This window comes from Macrotis lagotis, chromosome X (assembly GCF_037893015.1).
Source record: "Macrotis lagotis isolate mMagLag1 chromosome X, bilby.v1.9.chrom.fasta, whole genome shotgun sequence".
Classification (NCBI taxonomy): Eukaryota; Metazoa; Chordata; class Mammalia; order Peramelemorphia; family Peramelidae; genus Macrotis; species Macrotis lagotis.
The window spans coordinates 363,524,207-363,549,923 of NC_133666.1; the positions used below are offsets into that span (position 1 = coordinate 363,524,207).

A 25,717-nucleotide genomic window follows, 5' to 3' on the forward strand; every position below is an offset into this window, starting at 1 on the left:
GGTCCAACCATTCTGGAGAACAATTTGAAACTATACTCCAAGAGCAATCAAAATGAGCATACCCTTTGGTTCAGCAAAATTACTCCTAGTTCTATATCCCTGATATTATAAAAAAGGGAATAGAACCTATATGTTAAAAAATATTTATAGCAGCTTTTTGTAGTGGTAAAAATAAAAGAAATTAAAGGATGTTCATTAGTTGTGGAATGGCTGAACAGGTTGTATTATGTAATGTAATAATCTTATTGCGCTATGAGAAAATGATAAACAAATGAATGGCTGAAAAATCTAGAAAGGCTTAGGTGAATGAGCAGAATGAAATGAGCAGAACTAGGAGAACATTACCCACTCACTATACAATGTATGATTGTGTACCTTGATCAACAATCTAACTCTTCTCAACAATACAGTGAGCCGAGACAATATCAAAGTATTCATGATGCAAAATGATTCAGAGAAAGAACTGACTGAATCTGAATGAAAATCAAAGCATACTATTTTCACCTTATTTATTTTTGTTTTTTCTTCTGATATGTTTCTTCTTTTAAGGCATAATGAATATGAAAATGTTTATGTGACTGTACATATGTAACCTACATCAAATTGCTTACCATTTAGGAAGGGGAAAAAGTTGAAGGGAGTGAGAAAAATTTGTAACTCAATTTTTTAAAAATGAATATTAAAAATGTGTTTAATTACAATTAAAAATATTATTTAAAAATATATATGCCTTTTGTTCAAGTATTTTTTCCTCATTATGTCCAATGTTTCTGCTATAATGTTTCACTTCAGTGGAGATACAAGGGCCCTAAAAGATTTCAAAGGTGAAAACAATGAATGAAATTGCTTGATACATACAAAAGTAAAACTATTCTCCACTCCCCAATCCTTTATAGTACGACAGGAGAATAGGTAAATTTTACTTCTCTAGTACATTCTTGGGCAGGAGGAGATGAAATGAATTATACATATGAAATGAAATTATACAGAACTAACTTCCTTCTTCATTCTTCCACTGCTCTCAAGAGTAAGATTTTCTGATCACCATAAAGATTGCTGCTAATATTATATAAGACTATTGCCTATTGACAAAAATTGCCAGAGAGCAGTCTAAAGTGATCACATCTCTCCCAAATGGACATTATTAAAATACTTAATATTCTGTGATCAAGTAGTTATTTGAACCAAGTAGAAAATGAAAGGATATAAATCAGAGAGGAGAAAGATAAGACATGGTATGGGTATTGTGAATTGTATCCATAATATAGATTTAAATTCTTTTCATCTCCTAGATTATTTTGGATCTGCTTAGCATGATCACTTGAGGACACAAGTATTGGGGGGGGGAGAAGGAAGTGGAACAGTCTCTCTCTCTCTATATATATATATATATACATACATATATATATATATATGTATGTATATATATATATATGTGTGTATGTATATATATGTATATATATATATATATATATATGCCAAGGGGGAGTATGCTATTATATTTTGGGAAGGAAATACCATGCATATGCTCTAAGTACTCTAAAAAGAACAGTAGATTGAGAACTTAAGCAGAATATTACCTGGTTAGCAGCTTAAAATCTACACTATATATAATCAACAAAGCAATATTCTATTTTTATGAAAATTTAAGGAAGACAGTCATAAGAACTCATTTTAATTAGGTATATTGTTTTAGGTGCTACAAGGGTCATATATAAAATTCAGATAATTGTATTGGTTATCTCAAAGCATAATTTTTAAAATCAAGTGAAACAATGTACTTAAATTACTGATTCAACCATAAAACAATACATATATATATATATATATATATATATATATATATATATATAATTGTTATTCTCCAATCTCAAACAATTCTATTGAGGTAAATTATTATAATAGGCACCCAGAATTCACCCTCAGAATTAATTTTCTCTCCTCTCTCTCCCCAATTAACCTTACTTATTTCCAACCAGTTGCAATATGTCTATGATACCTTTTTCATGATTACCTTCTCACTATTCACATTGTCATAAGCCTAATTCTGGCCCCTCATGACTTTTTATCAGGACTATTTTAAAAACACCTAATTGGTCCTCCACATTCCTCCTATTCCAGTTCATCTTCACCAAGAGCTGCCAATGACTCTGACCATGTCATGTTCCATCATCATACCTTAGTGGCTAAATTAAATATATCATAAACCGCTATTTATAGTTTTTTTGTGATCCAAGTCCAATCTAGCTTTTCAGCCTGCTTTAATATTCTTCCCTTTAATGGACTATCATTCTGGACAAATTAGGTTTCCAAGGTGTTATTTAATTTTATGCTTTTTCCCAATTTCTTCTTTCATACTGGTCATCCTCTACACTGTGTCCACCCATCATTTCTATTTGTGAGAATTCTTATCCTCCTTCAAGGTGTAGCTCCTTTCTCCTTTTCTGTGTAGTCTTCCCTGACCATTCCTTCTCATTCACAACCCCATTAGCAATAGATGCTCTCTCATTCCCCAAGTTAACCTAAAGTACATTGGTTTCAATCTCTCTCAAGTCTACTGTAATCTGTGCATGATGCATACAGACAGATTCAAGAGTATTATATTTATCTGTTGTTTTTGTCTTTTATTCTTGAGGAAAACCATGATATCAGGGAGGTGATGCCATGATAAGCACTCTGTGCTAAGTCACCAGGCTCACTTTCTCCTCTAGAAACATCTGGGTCCAGTGACCAGATATGAACCAGGATGACTGGAGATCGTCCTAGATGCAAGAAAGTCAGGGTTAAGTGACTTGTCCAAGGTCACATAGCTAGTAAATGTCAAGTGTTTGAAGGCAGATTTGAACTCAGGTCCTCCTGACATCAGGACCAGTGCTTTAGCTAGTGTGCCATCTAGCTACACTTTTATTTATCTATGCACATATTCAATCCATCATTTGAACATTTGCTAAATGATTTTGATGTGACAGGCACTATGAATATATTTTTCTATGTATGGGTCATGTCTGCCTTTTTCAGTCTCCCTCCCCCCAATCCCAAATAGAATGAAAATTACTTGAGAATACAATTCAGGACTAGCTATCACAGGTGCATAACAAGTATTGGTTGAATTGAAAAGAATTGTTAAAACCTACCTGGTCAGGGCTATTTTGGGGGAAGAGCTTTGTCAATATAAGGTATTAGAAATTCCTATCTCCAGTTGTCTTTTCAAAGCTTAGTACTTACATATTTCCATCACTCTGCAAAGCATCTCTATTTGCATGTTCAGTTAGCATTTACAACTCAGCTTTCCTAAAGCTCTTCACTTAATCCCCAGTGCTCCAGGCCAAATTCTCCTACAGAATACTTATTTTTATGAAAGTTATTGTGTTCTTCAATCCCTTCAGGGAAGAAAATTCAGAGTGATCTGTGATTCTTTCATCTCCCTTAATTTGCTATATTGACTCAGTATCCAAACTTTAATTGATCCTTCTTTCACATTGTTTCTTCTATCTATACTTTTCTTTCAAATCCACATCATATGGTTTAGAGTTGAAAAAAGGCTTCATAGGTCTAAGTTCAACCATTTAACACCCACAACTGGTCTTACAGGCATTGCTTCAAGAGTTCTATTAAGGTTTGTGTGATGGTTGCTGTGGGGGGCGGGGGCAGGGTGAGTAATAAGACATTCTGAAGCAGTCTATTTCAGATTTGGATAGTTCGAATTTTTCTTCCTTGCATTAAACATAAATCTGTCTAATGCCACTGTCCTTAGTTCTGTCTTTTGGGTTAACATAGAGGAAAAAAAATTCTTTCCTTTGGTAGACTTTCAAATATGTGAAATTAGCTATTGCATATTTCTTAACTATTCTCCTTTCAAGGCCATGTACTCACTACCTCTTTCTTCTACCTAGTTTTGTATCACATGGTTTCATGTTCCTGAACTACCTTAAAACTATTCTGGAATAAAAATATTTTATATGTGTGTGTATATATATATATATATATATATATATATATATATATGCCCCAAATTAAATACAATTTTCTAAAAACTGTGCAATCAGTATTGGATATCTGAATATTATGCTTCTCTTAATATAATCAAATTATTAACTTTTTTTTGGTTGAAATGTCTAGCTATATACTCATTGAGTTTAATATATTTCAATTTGACAAACATTTATTAAATCCTTATCATATGCAAAATGTTATAATAGATCTATATCTAAATATCTATTGTCCCAAAAAATTGGGTCATGAATTTGAATCTTAATTCTTTCATTTACTGCAAGAACACAGGCTTTTTTTTAACCTTTCTGAGGAAAATTTTCCATATCTATCAATTGGGGACTATTATAGTGACCAGATTCTTTTAAGGAAATCATGTAATAAAACTTTAGGCTATATTTTGTAGTTGTTTTGTAATTGTGGTTATTTTCATAATTTGATATTTTCTGAGAAATCTTTTGAACTCACTTTTATAACTATATCAGGAAAATGAAGTGATTTACTGAAAGGGATAGATGGAACAGAAATCACAAGGAATAAGTAGAATAAGCATTAGCCTCTTAAAGACAGCTCAAAAAATTTCTCTAAGAGAAGAAAAGGAGGGACTGATACTCAAAAAACAGAAAAACATTTAGGATTAGAAAGAAGAGAAGTTCAAGGAACTCAATTTGGTTTGGAAATTATCTCCAAAAATTACTGAGATAATCTAATGTTGATGATGGCAAGGAGATAGAAGCAAAAAAAAAATGATTTTCACTTTGTGTGAATTAAAAGTGCCTGCTTCTTTAGGTATATCCAATAAAACATATGAAAGTTAAATTCTAAGGAAAAGGATAGGTTTAAATAAAGGAAAGTCATTGATCTAGTACTTGATTGCTAGAAACATTGAGGTTAAACATTAAGGAAGAAAAAAGAGAATAAAAGCAGATGAAATAATTCCACAAGAAGGAATACAACATTGACTACCTAAGAAATTCATCTAAGTAACCTGTGTTCAAATTTAATATTGACTAAACTGGCACTTCAAGTGTCGAAAAATGAGTGTCTTTGCAAGGAAAAGCACATGATTCAAATTTGAGTTTAAAAGTTGATGTTATGTTCTTTTTATCCACCTGCAAAGGTAATCAATAATAAGTCTAAACTAACAGTGTTACAAATCATAATAAAATGGAGGTCATTATGGTTATTCAATCCAGACATTAAATAAAAATCTTTTTCTAATTTGTCTTTGAACTTTTCGAAACTCAAATGTAATTAGTATCCTGAAGGCTGAAACTTTGGAGGACTCTGAAAGTGTCATAAATTTTCACCTAGAGTATAATGCTAAATGTAGAATTTTTCTATTGTAGAAATGCAGCTACTGACTAAATACAGCTATTGACTAAAATTAAGACCCTTGCATTCCTTTTAAAGATTCTGCCATTAACTGTGACATGAAGCTCTTGCATCTAATTATTGATCAGTCAAGGAGGAAGACTCCTTAACAATCAATCTGATATCCAAGCCTAGGTCTTTTGAATAAAGAATTGATAAAACATTTAAAGGGTCATATTAGTAAATTGACCTTTTTTGCCTTCCTGCTAACAGTCCTACCTAGCATTCTACTTAGTATGGATTATTTCCCTGAATTATTCAAATATAAAAATTGCAATGACTTTAAAAAATAGTTTAGAATAGATAAAGAACAGAAATCATCAGTCTTGGATATTTCAAGCCGTCATTTGTTATTTGACCCAGTTAAAATGTTTATATGAACTACAACCAACATTCCATACCCTCACTTAAAAAAGATATTCATGAGTTGAAAATGTGTGTATTTTTTCAAAAATACATGTATTAAAAATTCAACCAAGAAAGAAAAACATAAATATATCAAGATTAAAAGAGTACTGAACTTGTACCTTTAAACCACAGTTTATTAATCTGTAAATCTGGCATAACAACTTTCATGTAATCTACATGATCAGGCTATTGTGAGGACCAAATGAAAACAAATAAAAGTATTTTGTAAAATTGAATATGTAAAGGTCAACTATTATTACTATTGTTGATATTATTAAATGACAAGAAACCAATGAAACCTAAAATTATACACCCACAATGTGTGTGTTTTATATGCTTATACACACACACACACACACACACACACACACACACATACACACACACATATTCTCTTTATAGATTTCAGGTATTTGACTTTATAAAGGCAAATAATTGCTAGTTCATGCCCTCCTTAAATCCACCAAAACAGTGCTGAACAGCCTACTAATGAAATATACTATAATCTAGAATTCAATCTGCAACACACAGATTCTTTATTGCTACACAAGACAATGCAACTCTCTGTGCCAAAGTTTAATTAAAGTTTAAACATTTGAAAGGGTGATGATAATGTTTTCACTGATAAAATATTTACCTGTCTTAGGATCAATAGAGAAATAAGGCTGTCCTTGAAGGATGCTGTAAACCACTCTGGCACTATTTCCATAGGTTGGATCATCTGCATCAGTAGCTTTGACCTGAAGCACATATGCACCTAGATAAAAGACAAAATAACAATTGAGCATTTTAATCTTCTATGTTCTGTCTACTCAGATTTTAATTTATTTAAATTGGGGTATCCCACAGTGCCAAAAGTCAAGGGTGAAAGAAATACTAATTCTGGTAAAAAATGACCAGAATCTCAGAGGTTTTTCAACTACTGTTAACTCTGACTATACCAAAGAGCTCACATGGGTTAAAAGTAAAAAGTTTTCTTTATTTCATTGGAGAAGAGAAATTATTTAGACACATGTGTCAGGGCCTCCTCTACAAGGAGACCCAAGGCAGTGGAGTAAACAGTGTAGTATAGCAACAGTGGTGAGGCACAACAGTAATAGAGAGGTAAGTGGGTCCAATGACCAAAAACTCCATTCATATCAGGGCTTCATTTCTGGTCCTCTTGGTGCTTGCTTGAGCTCAGGGACCATCAGTTCTGTGATTTAGTTGTAGCAAAGTTCGCCCTGAGTCCAAAGGATTATCGTTCTGCCAAGTTCAGGAAACAGCTTGCTTTCTAGGCCTTAGCTCTGGAAGACAGGATATTCAAAAAAGAGAAGGGGGGGGGTATCTTGAATCCTGACAGAAAATGTGTTTGCCTATCTAGCTACAACATATGTATTTTAAGATCTATTTTTATAAAGAGAGAGATATATCAGTTTTTTGCAATGAAATTCTTGATCATGGGAATTATCACTAATATTTTAAAGCAGTTGCAGACACTTAAAATTAGGTCATCTCGTTCACTTAGGAAGAGTTCAGTTTTCATGCCAGTGTTCTCAATAGATTTCAAAGATCTTCACCTTAATAGCCTTTTATAAATGAGAGAAATGATTATTAGTAACCAGCAATCTGGGTAGATTCAGGTCCTCCCTTTTTTTCTTTATCCTCATTTTAAGACCTCAGTCTCTGAAGGATGAGTTAACCTTCTCCTCTATCCTGATACTAGTCCCTCCAGGTGGGACAGTTATTGTGTTCTGCTCAGGTTTGGGGATAATTTTTCATTGCCCAAGGCTGGGGTTAACTTATGAAATAAATGACATAATCAAAGTTCAGTTTCATTCCCTCATTATAATATTCATTCTCTCATTAATTGTTAACCAATCAGAAATGATTGCCATCTTGGGAAACATCTATTTTTTTTCAAAGGGCACAAAAACTGTGAGTCCACTGGCTTTATTAATAAAATGATTATGTTACTCAAAGATTGTGTATCTTGAATCTTTTTAGATATCACATAATGTTAAGCAACAATAATAAAGTTTAAAAATCAATGACTCCTCAATAAGCACTCTAAAAGACACATAAAAATTTATATAATCATAGAAAAATGTATTATTTTAAGTTGATGTTTCATGGAAAAGGATCCATTTACCATAGGTTCTTCAGTGTTCAGAGACTTAGAAACTGAGGTCAAGAAGCCAGATTCAGACTTAGATTGGGGAATCAGGATAACAAAAAATAACACATACCGGCTGTCTTTTTTTCCCATTTCTCATAAGAAATGAATGAACATATTATAGATATCTTAGAAAACTGCTTATTTTCGTGATTAACAAAATAAAAGACAAGTTACCCTTGCATATTATTGTTAATTTAGGTAGGGCTCATAAGTTTAGCCATTTCCTTATAAAAAGATCATAGAAAATTTTAATTTCTTAGCATAATTTAGTGTGAGCATTTAAATACATATATAAAAATACACATATACATGTGTGTATGTGTATTACACCTAACCTTAACTCTACTAACTCCTCTTCTAGAATGCAAAGGAAAAATTAAAAGAAAACAAATTATACAGACAATAGCACTAGGTTTCTCAGAGGCAGGAGGAAATAACTAATAAAAAGGATGGGAACAATATCCAAACCTGAATTGATTCTACTTCATTATGTCTGAAGGCAAAGGAAACACATAAATCTCTAGGACAAAGATGCACAGCAGGTATCTGAGAAGCACCAAGTCCTTAACAAAATTGCTACTGCCACACAATTCTAGGCAACAGAACCACATGCCATCAAAAAAGAACTGAGTGGAAGCTATGGTGTAGACACAGAACCAATGAAAAGTATTATATCTAAAGCAAATTTTCATCTTTTGCCACCAAATATTAGTTGACATTCATTAAACACTTTGCCTATGTTGGGAACTCCATGCCAAGTGTTGGGAAAACAAAGAAATACAAAAATAGACCCTGACTTCATAGCTCACATTTTAATGAAGGAAACAATATGTGAAAGGTTAAATAAATGCAAAATATATGTAGAAAAGATTGAAGACAATTATATAGGGGTAAGTACTGACTTGAAAAAAATTTTCTGCAAGAGATATAAATGAAAACGAAAAACCTTTCAGGCCAAGAAAGATAATCAGTGTTAAAAGTATGAATATATTATGCAAAAAACAGCAAATAGGCTGATATACCTCCTGGAGTCAGGTTGGGACATGATGTATCAACATCAGAGACACCATTGCTACTGAAGAGGTGATAGCAGACTTGTGTTGATCTCTAAGAAAAGTCATTTCTAATGGAAACTATATGAAATTTCAAAGATTAAGACAAAAACTGGGAATTTCCCATCTACTAGGGATGGAATCTTTCTCTCCCTCTCAAGTGAACAATTATGTATTTCTCTAGAGTTCTTTCTGGGTAAACTAATCTCATGGGGAAATACAGACAGACTTCCAGAGATCAGAATCAAAAAGAAATAAATTGAATGAATAGATCTAATTTTTAATTGAAAATATATTTACATTATGATACAATATCTACTTGTTAAGTGACTATCATTTGTTAAGTGATAAGTTTCCTTATCATGAGTTTTTTTGTTGGTGGTAGGGTTGGGGATTAAGATGGGAAGGAGCTGATGATGGGAATCAAATCCAAGCAGTAAAATTGGAGGGAAATGTAGAGTTAGATTTCCAGTTCTTCATAAAATTTTTCTTTGACCTCATGAAGGTTTATCATGGTGGAAGATATGAACTAAGGATGGTAGTGTGGCACTTTCCTGCAAGGGGTAATCATGTTTTGATAAGCCTGTTGTCCACTCCTTTTGGTAGGCATATGAGCTTGTTGACTAGATGGCCCCATCACTGCAGGCTCTCCCAAAAAAACCAAAACATCCAGCATCAACTTTGATAAACTAGCCTTCATTTGACAACATTGTTTAAGTAGGGCTCCCATTTGGATATAATAATTGCTGAGTTCTCTAGTAAAAAGAAGTTTGTTTTTCAGTTCTATTGGATTTCTTGTTATCCCTAAGGGTTCATACATTCCATTATACTAATAGTGAGTGGAATTATCTTCAAAAAAGTTTTTGCACATTTTCTGTGTTTTGACTCCAGTGTAAGATCCTTACCTAACAAGGTAAATAGACTAGGATTTAGTTAAATTAGACAATTATTAAAGCACCTTCTCTAACTCTTCTCTCATGACAGAAAATAAGCAATGTGAGGCTCTAAAAAAGACTACCCAAGCTAGGGGGCACAGTGGATAGAGCACCGGTCCTGGAGTTAGGAGGACCTGAGTTCAAATTCGACCTCAGACACCTAATAATTTCCTAGCTGTGTGACCTTGGACAAGTCATTTATACTTCACCTTAATTAAAAAAATTAAATGACCATTGCCTTAAGTAAAATTTTAAAAAATTTAAAAAATAAAAGAGGCTGACCATATATTCATATTCCACTGGTGCTTCAGACCAGTGAGAGGACAACTCTATTATTTGGGCTGCCTAAGTGCATGGTTGCAACATACATACATGTACACATGCATACACTCATGCATTCATTTTTTCTGAAGTTTTATGATTCTAATTAAGACTTTAAGCTAAATATTGAAAAGTGAACATTAAACTATTCATACAGATCTGCCAAATCTAATACCATAGAGAATAGGAAATAAATCACAGGCAAATGAATTTTTTTAAAAAAAAGAGGAGTAATTAATGCAAGACATCAAAGTCAAAAACACAACTCATTGTCTTAAGTACTTATACATATAAAGTATGACTCATAAAATGAACTAAAGTAAGGAAGTAACTTTGAAGTCATATGTAGTTCTATGACATAGTGAAATGATGAATCACGTCTGGAATATAATATAGTAGTAACTTATTCAAAAGGAACACAGTAACAAGTAAAGCACAGGAAGGGAAAAGAAAGGAATCCCAAAGCTCCTAACAAGCTAGAAATCATGGAGTGGCTTGAACAAAATGAACTTTTACAGAAACAAGTGTTACCTGATTCATTTGGTTATTTCAGAAGCAATGTGGGGAGACCATTTTATGAGAAAAAAGATTTTGGAGGTTTTGGTAGATTGGGAAATTTCCTTATGAAGCCATATGATAGCATGGAAGACAAAAAATGAGAACAGTATTATAACTATAGAGTCATAATATAGAGACTAAGGAATGGTGGTAATAATGCTACACTATATTGTCTTTCCTGTCAGATTATATCTGAGATTCTGCATTCATTCTGGACACCACATTTTAGGAAAGATATGGATAAATTGAATTGTATCCAGAGTATGATGACAAGGCTGTTGAATGAGACCCTACTATACAAGGACTAAATAAAATAAGTATAGAGGTTTAACCTGGAAAGGAAAAGACTCTGGCAAGGCAAAAGAGCACTTTGATAATGATCAATAAAAATTTGCAGACTTTTCATATGAAAAAAGATTCAATATTTTGTGCTTGGTCCCAGGGGAAAGTACAAGAATTAATAGGCCAAAGTAAGCAAAAAGGAACAGTTAAGCCACAAAAAGCAAATTCCTAAAAATTATAACTATTTCAAAACTGGAATGAACTGTCTAAATATACTTGTCTCTTCAATTTGCAGTATGTTAAGAATGTTCTGGGGCAGCTAGGTGGTGCAGTGGATAGAGCATGCACCCTAGAGTCAGGAGTACCTAAGTTCAAATCTGGCCTCAGATACTTAATAATTGCCTAGCTGTGTGATCTTGGGCAAGCCACTTAACCCCATTGCCTTAAATAAATTAAAAAAAAAATTTTTTAAAGAATGTTCTAGAAAAAGTTCTTGTTACTAATCAGATTGTACTTGATATCATCTGAGGTTCCTGCCTCTGAATCACTGGATTTGGATGTTGATATTCTCAGAGATGTGCCCAAATTTTGTGGTTTTGAAAGAGCAGAAACGCTACAGTATTCTTTATCTATCTGTGGGAGTTACAAAAGGGCTAGTGCCAAACCTAGTCATATTGCTAGGAGTATAATGGAAGCACAGTTGTAGTACCAATTGCCAATTAATAGAGTTTGATGTTGAGATGAAATGTTGCAAACCACTAAATAGTTAAGAAAAGGAGGCTTACTTTGCCCTAAAGCAACAAGAATATTCAACAAGGACATACTCTTTCTACTCCCTCTACTGGTTTTGTTTCAGAAAGAAACCAGTCTAGTTATCAGGGCATGATATAGTGAAGAAGCTGATAATTAACTTGGTCTTCAGGAATCCATCAAGTTCAAGGGGCCTAGAATTCATGAGGCTGGGAACTTTGTTTGCCCTTAAATGACCAGGAAGATGCATCAGGACTCCTGAGACCAGCCAGATCCAGGGGGCAGCTTTAGCTTTTTTTAGGCCATGTTTCTGCATGCTATGGATGAAAGGAAAGAAGCTGTATTGGGGAAACATTGTTTCTAATGCAGGATTGATGAAAACCAGTCCCAGATCAGACTTGTGTCTGATTTTGTGATTCTGTATCCTTTCTTTTTCTCATGTTTTGACATCAGGAAAGAATGCTGTCTCAATTTATGTTTAGGAGACAGTCTCACAGCATTTCACAGTTATGGAATCTTTATAATCTCCATTTCAGAACTAGGAGATGAATAACTTAAACAGTGTCTATGATCATGAACCACATGAGTTGAGTGGAATAATGTAATTGGGAACCACATTGAATTAATGGCTACTATATCTATACCAAGTATTCATTAACACAAACTTTTCCCTACATCTATGAGAATTCCTTTTATAACCCTATACTTCTAAATGATTTTCTTTTTAATATTTGTCATCCCTTCCACTAATTGTTTCATTGTGGACATGATCCTGGACTCTGAAAGGTCATACCACTGGAATGTAAGATCTAGTTCAAACTCCAAAATTAGGAAGGGTTTCTTAACATGAATCCAGTGATAGACTACGTATACTCTTGTCACCAGAGCACCAGTCAGACTAAGTGTGAAGAGGATAATCAAAAGGTTGGCTATAAAATGAAAAAATGGGAGTCATAATTGCTCTCTTAAATGTCCACTAAATCACCAAGGGTTGTGCTCTGTATTAATGGAGGAAGTATCTTTATTATAGTATAGAATCAGAAAGCACTAGTTTATCCTTCATCTTGACTATCACACAGATCTTGCTCAGTGAATTACATAGATGAGAATGCAAGCATTAAATATTACATATTTGCAATTGGAATTATAGACATCTTTGAACAAAAGCACCAACAGGCATAATGGTTGAGAATTGTACTTCTGCAAAACATCTTTCCCAACATAGGGCAATAATGTTTTCACACTCAATTAGAATTATATTCTATATGCAAAACCTTCTGGTAGTGCTCAGATATCAAAAATAATAGGCACTGAAAGAATTCCCACATGATAATTAAGTAAAAGAGATTTTTCTCTAAATCTCTGACTAAATACTACCAATTCATATTTAGAGAACAGGCCAATATATTGATAATGACAGGATATAATGAATGAAACCCTAGGGCTTGATAGTGATATCCTATGATAAATGAATTAAATATGTCAGTAACAAACTGTTCTGGTTTCACCCTTGTAGGGAAAAAAAAAAGGTCAATCCCAGATTTACTTGCAATGAAGTACAAAAAAGCAATTGTAAAAAGCCCAAATAAACTTTGAGGTTTTATATAAAAATTAAGTCACATTTACTGACAAAGAGCACCAATGAAAGATCAAAGCCTTTTTCCAAAACTATGTTCATGAACCACATGCATTGAGTGGAATAATGGAATTAGGAACCACACTGAATTAATGGCTACTATAGCTATACCAAGTATTCATTAACACAAACTTTTCCATACACCTATGAGAATTCCTTATAACCCTATACTTTCTGAATGATTTTCTTTCTAATATTTGTCATCCCTTCCACTAATTGCTATCCCAATGCTTCATTGTAGACAGGATCCTAGACTCTGAAAGGTCATACAACTGAAATGTAAGATCTAGTTCATGAGCATAGGGAACATTGTAATTAGAAACAAATTTTATAATCTTTTGCACTGTTAAAGTCTTGTAAATCTCTGGTCCCCATAACCCTCTATTAAAATACTTTTCCTTGACCTCCATATGACCTTGGCTATGTTCTCACTGGTAAGGTCAAGCTAGATTACACAAGCATAACAGGACAGTCATTTTAAAGACTATCCCAACCAGAAAGACACCCTCTTATATAATACACCCAACCACTCCCAAAAAGTAAACTCTCCAAAGCAGGACTTGGACAATTTGTAAAACACCTTTTCCCATTGATCCTTAGGGGGCATTTAGGGAGACTGGGGCTAGTACTAATTGTCTTCTTCCCTTCTGACTTGCCACTTGCAAATTAATCCATTAGTTGACCTGCCTGATCAATATGCATTACCATTAAAAAAAAACCAAAAGCCTTGTGGCCTTTAACTTCACTTAACTTTCTCTATGACTTTCTTTGTGTTGTAATGACTTCTTAATAAATCTCTTTTATGCCTGCATTCTCCAATGGATTTGTAAATCATCCCAGGGAAGAAATTGAAAAAAAATCCTTACCCCCACCCCCCACAGGTAAAGGAGGGATATGGTAGAAAAGCACAATTAATCGATTTCTCAGTTATCACAAATTCTACCTTTAATTGGTGACCCTGAAAATCCCATCTGCAAAATGAGTAGTCTAAATTTGCAAAATTGACATACCCGTCCCTGGTCCCCATCTTTTTTTTAACTTTGAAAATCTCATGATGATCACATAGACTTGACTAAATCAGATACTACCAAGATATAGAATGAAGATCTGTTATGAATGGCTATTTATAAGAATACTTAGTCCAGAGTGATTAAAATGGTTTTTATTAAGTTATCTTAACAAAATGGCATACATCTCTCATGGTGGGAGAGAGGGAGGGTAAATCCCAACATACGAGTTCTTTTATGCACTTTGTTCCTGCCTCATCATGCCAACCATAGGCTGGGGTCACAAATTTAACTGATACATTGGTTCCTATATATTTCCCCCACCCTGCTCATTATACTAATGAGCAAGAACAGATGGATCTCTTTGAGTATGTGCAAAGGAGAAGGTCTAGACTAGCTTATTTTTATCTAGTCTGTCATTTTTGTAAAGGGATTAGTCTGAAGACTAACACCCTACATTCCTCACAACTCCCCCCTTTTCTTAACAACTTGGTCTTCATACTTCACCAGCAGTGTCTTCCTCAAATTCACAATCCTCATCCTTGATAGCACTACTGACTTTCCCTATCAATATCTTTACTTCTTTCCTTATTAGAGCTGTACACCTGTACTAATTTACTGATAGAATTTATTACTGGATCATAAACGGGAGACACACCTGGGGAATAGATTATCCCATTTAGGGCCAATAGTAAGATACCCAGTGACTATTTTTCACAATGAACCAGTAAATCAACTCATCCAAGAGATACTAAATGGGCTTGTCCAGGTTTGGATTGGAACATGTGCCAACTATCTGATATCCCTGGTTATCTCCTTTGTGACCTTCCCATTGTCATCTATCTTTAGACAATAATTTAGTAAGTTCAGTTTACCACAGATTCCTCCTTCTTCAGTCAAAAGGTAGTCTAATACCAATCTATGTTGAATAATTGCCTCTCTTGTTAGCATGGCTTGGTCAGCCAGTAAGTCCAAGGCTTTATCTGTGTGATTGGTAATTTTTCCACTACAGCTTGGAGTCTTATTAGTCTATTCAGGATATAAACTGGGGTTCCATAGCCCCAGCTCCCATTCTGTGCCCAGGTAGTAGGTGGGCCCTTAAGTCTAGATAACAACTCCCTGACCAACTCTTTGGACAACTGGGTGTAGGCAGCAGTCCTACAAATCCAATAATGCCCCTTTATGCTAGTTGGTCATCCAGGAATATAGTTTCCAACAAATGGATAATACTGTTCCTCTTTACTTCCAAGGGGCCCTCTTGAATAGGCCATATAATCATCATGATAATACTATATTTCCAAAGTTGCTGTACCTCCTACCTCCTTCCACTGCAAGTTTTTCTACCACTATCTTTAGAAACATCTTCCAGATCCCAAAATCGATCAAAATAAATTCCTGATTTTGTGCCACTGGACGAACCCAAGAATTGCTAATATACCTAGTGATGTTCCTTAAATTATTTTTCTTGCAAATGGCCATTTCAGCACTTTCCTTGCAAGTCCATACTAACTCATAATCACAGTTTCCCCTGAACAAATGTCCCAGTTTGTGCATCTTTACAAGGGATCCAGGTACCATCATTAATCTCACATGAGTCCGAGGCCACCTGTCTCTTAAGTTGTACAGTCCTGAATAAAAGTACCCCACTTCTGGACATGTCCAGACATTTGCTACTCGCCAGGCAAATATCCTGGCCACTCACTTATAAACAATAGTTACCCTGAACTGACTCAGTCACTTGCCACTGGTATCTCTCTCCTCTGGATAAGAATTCTGTGCCACCGTACACGTCTGACCAAGGACTGAGAATCTAGGCCAGACCCAGGGGTACTCAAGGCCAATTCTCAAACTGCTGTAAACTGTCACAAGTCCAACAGCCCCACCAAAAGACTAGGCATTGACTTCTGCCAGCTAGACTCTCCACCCACCTTTACTAACACCCTGTTATTTAAATCAGAGATAGGACTCACTCCCTAGATAGGATATACAAGCTCATGTAGATATAATAATGTCACCCAATAATAGCCCTCTTTCTCTCTCAGTGGAGAACATTTTCACCCTCCTCTTTCCATAAGGAGAAGGGCATAAGTAGGGGTGTCACCCTTACAGAGTCGAGAAGTTACAGATAAACAATGTACACCTAGGTGAGAGATGGTGGAGATAACTAGTCCAATGTCTCTCCTCTCTTCTCCTTTTCTTCTCTTCTCCCTTGGAGGCATCCAATGTCCTTTAGCATCTTCCGAATCTGTTCCAAAAAATCCTCTCCATCTCAGGTGACTAGTTGAAACCTTGTTTTCTGGTAGAGAAACTGCTTAACATCTTATTCAGATTAAAACACATGTTTCCATCACAAAACAATGAGATTCTGGAGCTTATTACAATTTACATTTTGCCTTATTACCATATTGACACACATACTTCACTTTTAACACAAACTTCCATTAGTATTTTACTAGATGAGCAAACTCCCAATGAGAATGATGACATTGACTCAAGCTTGTAACACATACATTCAACACATTTTTTTTTTAAGAGTACCCAGCATCTGGTTTAAAATGAAACAATTTTAACCTTTGCTCTCGTTACAATAATGACTCAAACATCCTTAACCAAAATGAATTTTTTCCCCAAATATTCCCATATTTTCCTTTTTCCTGATGTATTTATCTAACTCACATTCTTTTTCTTAACCTAGAATTTGAAACTGTAATTATCCTAAGAATTTCCCATTCTTCTTACCTAAATAACCCCTCCACTCTAAACACAAAAACTAAGGGAACTTACTTCCCACCTTAACATGTAGCTGATAGCAGATGTCAGAGCCAGACACCTAACCCAACTCTGACCAATTTACTCTGATCCAATTTACCTAAAACTTCTTTTTCTGGTTTGCTTGGTAACTAATTATAAAGATCCAGGACATTAAAAGACCACCAATGTGTCCAACCCACCAGCCCCTTCCCCCACCCCAGGGAGAAAGCATGGGATCTTTCCCAGACACTCGTAAGGATAAATAAAATCTTCCCTCCTAGAACTTCTCAATCTTTCTCTTAGAGGTTCTTTCTTTTCTTAAACTCTTCTAAACTCTCCCCAAACCACCTACCGCAGCTACCACTGACTCAGTGAGGGAAGGGCTGATTTTCATGTGGGGGCCACTGCACAATACTTCCTTCTCCCCCATCTTTTGAAACTCCTGGGTCCAACTCCCAGTTATCCCTCTTTTAAAACTTAAGCTGGGTTCTTAGACCCAGAAATGCCTAAAACAGACACATAAGACAGGACATAGAACAAATACACATACTCCCTCCCTCGGGAACATTCAAGCTCAATCACACAGCACTGGATCCAATTGTCTTCCTTCCTTCCAGCTTCCTTGGCTTCCAGCTAGCAGCCACGTGGCTCCCTTGTCCCCCAAACCTGGAGGCAACCTTCCCCCTTTAAGATTTCGGGGAAATTCCTGGAGAGGGAACCCAAATCCCCCTCCTTGGGGCACCTTTACATCCTCTGGCCTCTCCTTTGGCATTGCTCTCCTACATGGAGGACTTCTCAACCAGTCCAGGGTGCTTCTGGTCATCTATGCCAAGGGTGGCATAGAAATCACCCCTTTACTGTGGTTCTACTTCCAGAACATTTTAATCACTCTTGGTTCCAAACCTGGGCCAATCTTCCCAGGAATCTCTGAGATATTTCCCCAGAAAAGAACACCAAGAAAGTGGGCTTGAAATCAAGCCATTTGCATGCATTATTTTCTTGTGTTTTTCCTGAACTCAATACCAGGAAAAGAGATTTAGATTAGCACCTCAAGATGAGCCCCCCAATTGTTATAAATGGCTCAAGAATACTTAGTCCGGAGTGATTAAAAAAATTTTTTTTAAGATAGCTTAATAAAAATGGCACAACTCTCTCATGGTGGGAGACAGGGGTGGGAAAATCCCAACATACAAGCTTTTTTATGCACTTTGAAAGACTTTATTCCTATCCCATCATGCCAACCATAGGCTTGGTCACAAATCTAATTAATACATTGGTTTCTATATATTTCTCCACCCTGCTCATTATATGAATGAGCAAGAACAGATAGATCTCTTTGAGCATGTGCAAAGGAGAAGGTCAAGACTAGGTTATTCTAATCTAGTTTGTCATTTTTGGAATGAGATTAGGAGAACTCTCCCAATTTTGTGATTGACTGGGGCCATTTCCCCTTTGTAATGTATTTTCAAAGGGCCCCCCCTCCACACCCTGTGAAGACCAACATCCTACATTCCTCACAAGATCCTTATTGATATAATCAGAATATACTTTTTTCTTAAAATTATCATTATTGCTTCCTTGGATTCATTCACTATCATTTGTTAGTTCCTCAAATAGCCCCAACATTTTCTACTATTGTGTGCCCTGAGACATGTATATATCTCAATTTTTTGTTTTGAAACTAATAATGATGGGAGAGGAGATGTCTTTATTTATATGGCCACAAAGTGCTTAGAATTTCCAGAAGAAATCACAAGTGATTCTATACATATTTCTTTGCAATATGTTAATTGTTGAATAGCATCTTGATCAACTAAGATAATGTTGTTAACTTCAAGGCTGTAGTTGTAATAAGCTTTCTCTTAGGCAGATATTACCAGGAATATGAAGGGGGGGGGGGGGAACTATTCAGTACAAGCAATGATTCAAATATTTTTGCTAGTATTAAGAATGAAAATATTAAAGGCTTAAGTCCTGTAATGAGTTGCAGAAGATGGTAGAGAAAACTGCATTCAGAGACTAGCGGGGCAGCTAGGTGGCACAATGGATAGAGAACTGACCCTGGAGTCAGGAGTACCTGAGTTCAAATTCAGTCTCAGACACATACTAATTAACTAGCTGTGTGGCCTTGGGCAAGTCACTTAAACCCATTTCCTTGCAAAAAAAAACAACCTATTAAAAAAAGAGACTAGAGACTGGGGTTTTTAGGTAGCTGTGACTTTAATAAGAGATGTACCTAGATAGGACTAAGGTTGCTTGAATTGAAGATTGAGAAAATCATATAACATTCTGAAATTTCTCCTATGAACTTCACAATTCATTCTTGCCTAATCATCTTGTATCATTCTGATCTATGTTGCCCCAAAAGCTGGCTATATACCTAATAATATGAATACCAGTCTTCTGGGTTTTTATAATTTTCCCACAATCCACCCAATTTTATTACTGCCCAAGAAAAGAGATTTATTCCAAAATTTCTCCACATTTTAAGTCTGTTCATAATTACTGATTTAATTAGTAATTTAAAATTGACTGATGCCAGATTTAAAAACAAACAAAACAATGAGCTCTAAGTACTTTGAGTCCCATAAACCCTAATTTGACTATAAAAGAGAATCAAATAAAAGTTTCTTATATAAAAATAAAAGAACAGAGATTCAAACCCAAATCCAACATTTCGACCTGGCTTTAAGTTGGAACCAGGGGAAAAAAAAGATATTTTCAATTAATTTTGATTGACCAATAATTTTTTTAAACTCCCAGATAGAAAAGGTAGATTAAGTAATGTGAATCCGGATCATTAGCCCTAGGCAGTGCCTGGACCTTGATTAGCAATGAGATCTAAAGTGGTGAATGTAGGTTTAGTTAAACTAGAGTCTACTTACTGAAACAATTAACCTTGGACAATTTTACTGCAGCTAATATAGACAAAGGAAAAGTCACAGTCAAGGTCAATTTAAGGAGTTGGGAAAGAGAGGTTCAACTCTTCAACCTAAATTGGAGGGTTAGTAAAACTGATTTTCTAGTGAAACTAATCTCCCAGAAGCCCCAGATAATGATGATCCATCCCCTCTCCCATTTCCCCCATTTTTTTTCCCTTCAAGCTATACCACCATTTTCTCTTTTTAAGCACTTAGCAATGAAGCTTGGGGGGTGTGGTGACCTTGTTGTGTTCTTTATGGCAGTAATGTGAACAGAGAGGCTACAATCTCTTCTCTCTCAACGCCTCTCCTAACTAGGGCAGAATCATTTATTGGGAAGAAGGAGGAGTAGAGGAGAAGATATGTAGCTCTTAAAACTTAAATGGATTTATAATCTCATAACAATCTGAAATTTCTTCTGACTATGAAATTCACAATTCATTCTTGCCTAGTCATCTTGTGACATTCTGATCTGTTATCCCAAAAGGTGGCTAAAAAGGGTGCACTCTGCACCTACTAATCTGAATACCACTTTTCTGGGTTTTTATAAATTTTCCAATTATATGCCTTGCCTTGAGTTCTGTATTACACTGTGAAGAATCACTTAGCCAGCAACAGAGGAGTAAAAAGAAAATAGAGATTTATTAAAGAAAGCTGCAACACAAAAGAAAGCAATAGAGAAGTTAAAAAGAGATTAAAGAAAATCCACATGGATTGCTAATTAATCTTGGAGGCCAGCTGCCAGATTCAGGAGAAATCCAGAAAAAAGAGAGCAGAGTCTTGTCAGAAATCTCCTTAAATACCCCCTCAGGGTCCATGGGAAAAAGTGGTGACTTGGGAGTTGCCCAAATCCTGCATTGGAGAGTTTGCGTTTGGGGGAGGGGTCTCAGTTTCTGGCCTGGGCAATCCCTCAAATGTTGTTTCAGCACCTGCATAACCTAGCTTTCCTTACCAAAGAGAAAGTGGCCAGGGTCAGACTGGAAGTCAAAATGGAGTGTTTTTAACAGAACAATAGAGGAAGAATGAAGATTTTTTTTAATAGAGCAAACAAAATATTTACAAACTTTGTTTCCAATTGATTTCAATATTCCCCATGCCCATCGTTCTCTGCATCATAAGTATGCAATCCAAACCTCTCAATCTCCTCACCTCTTTTGGATGTTCTGATGACTTTGTGATTTGTTTGAGTGAAGAACTCATCAGTCTCTGACTCAGGGATGTAAGAAAGGCTCAAACTTCAATTCATAGGTTGCACAAATATTTTACAACTTGCCACAAAAGCTCCACAAACTATTGCAAAAATTCACAGGTTAGGTCCTCTGGAGGAGCAGCTAGATAGATTTTTGTAATTGTTTTTTTGAATTTTACAATTCCCCCCCCATCTTAATTCCTTTCTCCCACCCCCACCCCACCACAGAGGGCAGTCTGACAGTCTTTACATTATTTCCATGCTATATATTGATCAAAATTGAATGTGTTGAGAGATCATATCCTTAAGGAAAAAGAATATATGAGAGAGTAAAATTAGATAAGATACCTTTTTTTAAAAAATTAAGTTAAAAGTAATAGGCGGCTCATTGGCAAAGTAGATAGAGCACTGGTCCTGGAGTCAGGAGTACCTGAGTTCGAATTCCCCTTAAACACTTAATGATTATCTAGCTGTGTGGCCTTGGGCAAGTTACTTTATGCTATTTGCCTTGCAAAAACCTAGGGGAAAAAAAGTAATAGTCTTTGGTCTTTGTTTAAAAGCCACAATTCTTTGTTTGAATATAGATCCTATTCTCCATCACAGATACACGAAAATGTCCCTGATTGTTGCAAGATGAAATGAGCAAGTCCATTAAGGTTGCTCATCCATCACCTCCTATGTAGTTGTTAGGGTGTACAGTGTTCTTCTGGTTCTTCTTATCTCGCTTAGCATCAGTTCATGAAAATCCTTCCAGGCTTCTCTGAATTTCCATGCCTCCTGGTTTCTAATAGAACAATAGTCTTCCATAACATACACATACCACAGTTTGTTCAGTCATTCCCCAATTTATGTACATTCACTCAATTTCCAATTTTTTGCTCCCCACAAATAGGGCTGGATAAAGAGGTTTTTTTAGAGGACAACTTGATTAGCAGAAGATGAGGGAAAGAAAGGAGAGTAGTCACATGCCAATCAAGTTCAGGTTCTTTAAAAGGTAACAGTGAGGCCAGGAAATGATGTAAAGAATTATGGATGTAGCTTTTTTCTGTTTAAAAATTAAGGCAATGGGATTAAATGACTTTGCCCGAGATCACACAGGTAGCTAATTATTAAATATCTGAGGTCAAATTTGAACTCAGGTCCTCCTGACTCCAAGGCCAGTGCTTTATCCACTATGTCAACTAGCTGCCCCAATGAAGCTTTAATGCTGTTAAAATCTTATTAATTTTGGAGGGCTGTTTGCTTCTGAGGTGTAAACTGACCTTGATTGCAACCTCTCTCCCTTTGATGATGTTGTTTGTATCTTATCCCCCATTTTCCCCTTCACCTAGCCTTGGCTGAAGATGCTGGTGTGACAGGAAATGATATATTGAACTTGAGGGTCAAGCATCTTGGGGCAGGAAAGACCAGAACATAACTTGCTATTGGAAGATACTTGGCCCAAGGTGCAAGACCACTCACTACCCAAGAACCACTCTCTGTCCAACCTATCATAAAAGGTATTTAATAGGAAGTATTGCCCCTGTGAGGTCTTTCCTTCTTCCAGGCTCCCAAAGAGGAGGATGGGGCTTTCTCATGCTGGTGTGCATGTGTGCTTTCTCTCTGTCTCTGTCTCTGTCTCTCTCTCTCCCCCCCCCCCACCTTTCCTCCTCCCTTCTTTCTGTCTCTCTCTCTCTTTTACTCTAACTGTACCTGGTCTTTCCTCAGGGTGCTTACTGCATTTCTTACTAATTTTAGCCTATGTACTTTGTTTTATATTTTATCTGCTTTATACTTTGCCATAATAAAATCCTAAGCAATTTTACATCCCAGAGAGCTGTGAATTCCTTCACCTTTTCAGGGACCTTAAATCTTCTGTCTTTGATCTATAAATTTTTAATAATCAACAACAAGAGATGACTGAAGAGAACATCAAAAGAGGAAAGTCAAGTTAAAAAGATGGGTTTCTAAGAAGGTAATAAGTTCAGCAAAAAGGGATGATCGAGAGAGAATAACAAAAGAAGACAGTCAAGATTAGAAAAGAAGAAAGAAAGAAAGAAAGAAAAGAAAGAAAGAAAGAAAGAAAGAAAGAAAGAAAAGGAAAGGAAAGGAAAGGAAAGGAAAGGAAAGGAAAGGAAAGGAAAGGAAAGGAAAAGGAAAGGAAAGGAAAGGAAAGGAAAGGAAAGGAAAGGAAAGGAAAGGAAAGGAAAGGAAAGGAAAGGAAAGAAAGAAAGGAAAGGAAAGGACAGAAAGGAAAGAAAGGAAAGGAAGGAAAGAAAGGAAAGAAAGGAAAGGAAAGAAAGAAAGAAAAGGAAAGGAAAGGAAAGGAAATATCCATGAGGTAGTGGTTGGGCTTAGAACAACATAGATTCAGCAGCATGGAACTTAGGACCATTTTGGACAAGCAACATGAGCTGGAGTATGTGGATTCAGCTTAGAAAAAGGAGAAGGGAGAAAAACCAGAAAAACCCAACTTGGAGTGGAGCAGGAAGAGAGCAAGGAGGAAGTCTTGATAATAAACTTTCATTTTTGAAGAAGACCACAACATCAGGGAGGTGATGCCATGACAAACACCTGAATTGGATTTGAATGAGGGGGGCACCATACTAAATCACCAGCCTCATTTTCTCCTCCAGAGTCAACTGGGTCCAGTGGCCTGATATGGATCAGGATAACTGGAGATGGTCCTGGAAGCAAGGCAGTCATGTTTAAGTAACTTTCCCAATGTCACAGAGCTAGTAAGTATCTGAGGTCATATTCAGACTCAGGCCCTGGTGAGAACTGAGGTTCTATTCACTGTGTCATCTAGCTGTCCCCCCACCCCCATAAGGAAGAGATGATTCTTGAGGTACATCCTTGGTGATTGGTGAAGCAAAGGCAGTGTTGGGGGGGGGGGTGTAGGTGTGGTTTTACACTGTGCATATTTCAGGAGTAATCCCCAAGGAGTGAGGAATAACTGACATAGGGCAGCAATCTCTGTATGAGTAGCCTTCCTTAGTACTATGCTCAGGAGTGCCAATTTGTTGCTACTGAGCATGTGTGGTATCTATTGGCACCACACATGCTCCTGCCCTAAGGTAGCAACCAAGGTCAGATATGTGGCCCATCCACCAAGCCAAAATAGAACAGTACAGTACAGTACAGTACAATACAAGCCAAAACATTTGTTCCCAACACAAAAAAAGATCACAGTATTTCTCTGGCCCTAGAATTCCTGCTACAATAACACTCTACCCTGAGACCAAACCAAGGGATTTTCCCATAAGTCATTGTTTTGTTGATTTTTTAGAATTAAGAAAGTGATGGAGAAAAGATTAATAACATAGACTAAATTTAAAAGAATATCTTGCATAGCTTTTTTTTTTCTTTACAGATCCAGTTGATCCTCAAACAATTACCAGCACATCACAGTGGCAAACTCCTATATACAAAGAAAATTTACCCAGGCAAGCCTCAATGATTAACAAATTCCCCTCTAGGCATATGCTTCCCATTCAGATGTTTTTGAATCTCCAACAGTCATCTCTCAGTCTCATTTCTCTTGTAGTAGAGAAAATATTGGACAGAGAAATATGTTCTATAATCTGTTCCCTCTATGCTACCAAGTATTTTACATTTAACACTAAGGTATTGAGCATTCCAATACTCAAGGCCTTTAAGCCTTCTATACATTCCCCCCCCCCCCCATCCCATTGTCCAAGCAGTCTCAGTAAACTTTATCATTACCCTCCAGGTAAATTCCTGTCACCAGTTCAAAGTAAAACAATGGATCCCTAACCAAAACTGAAAGGATTAAGCCTTTGAGTTTTTGCCCCTCTTGTCCTTAATTACCTCATCTCTGCTCATAAAACTAAGTCCTCCCAACTAATTATCCCTAATTATTTCATCTTCCTTCTCCTTTAAAAGTTATTCCTCTCCTCTTTGAAGTTGGGGTTTTCTTTTGGAAAATCTGCCTGCTCTTGGGGAATGTGATTCCCCAAATGAACTCTCATGTCCCTATAACCTTCCTTATTGTAATTCTCTGGGAGCTGCTGTTGCTTCTGATCCCCTATTCTCTCTCTCCCTTAGCTTCTGTCAACCATAGTAATAAGTAAATAACCCTTTTTTTTTCTGGTCCCTATTATATCTGAGTCAGAAGTCCTTTCCTGAACTCTTCACACATTCCAACCCAAAGCTAGAACACACTTGATACAGAATGTCTATATCTGGGAAAGTTTGGAGAGATTGCCTTAGTATGGACTAAGAAAATCTTCTTAACCCAGTTTCCCCTTTGTGCTCTTTGCTCTTTCCTTTCTGAATGGTAATGTTTTCCACCTGATGAATCTTGAACCTGGCTATGATCCCTTATGGAAGGAGTTGTACTTTCCTGCATGATTGATTGACCATTCCAAATAGTAAACAAGATT

At 36.0% G+C, this 25,717-nt stretch overlaps 1 protein-coding gene across 1 annotated transcript in view; it reads right to left on the minus strand.

Moving 5' to 3' along the window:
* Positions 1-25,717, minus strand: part of CDH12 (cadherin 12) — a 597,774-nt gene that overhangs the window by 163,064 nt on the left and 408,993 nt on the right. The window contains exon 4 of the mRNA XM_074199467.1: positions 6,410-6,529. Within this exon, the coding sequence (XP_074055568.1) occupies positions 6,410-6,529 (120 nt within the window). The remainder of the gene's footprint in view (positions 1-6,409; positions 6,530-25,717) is intronic.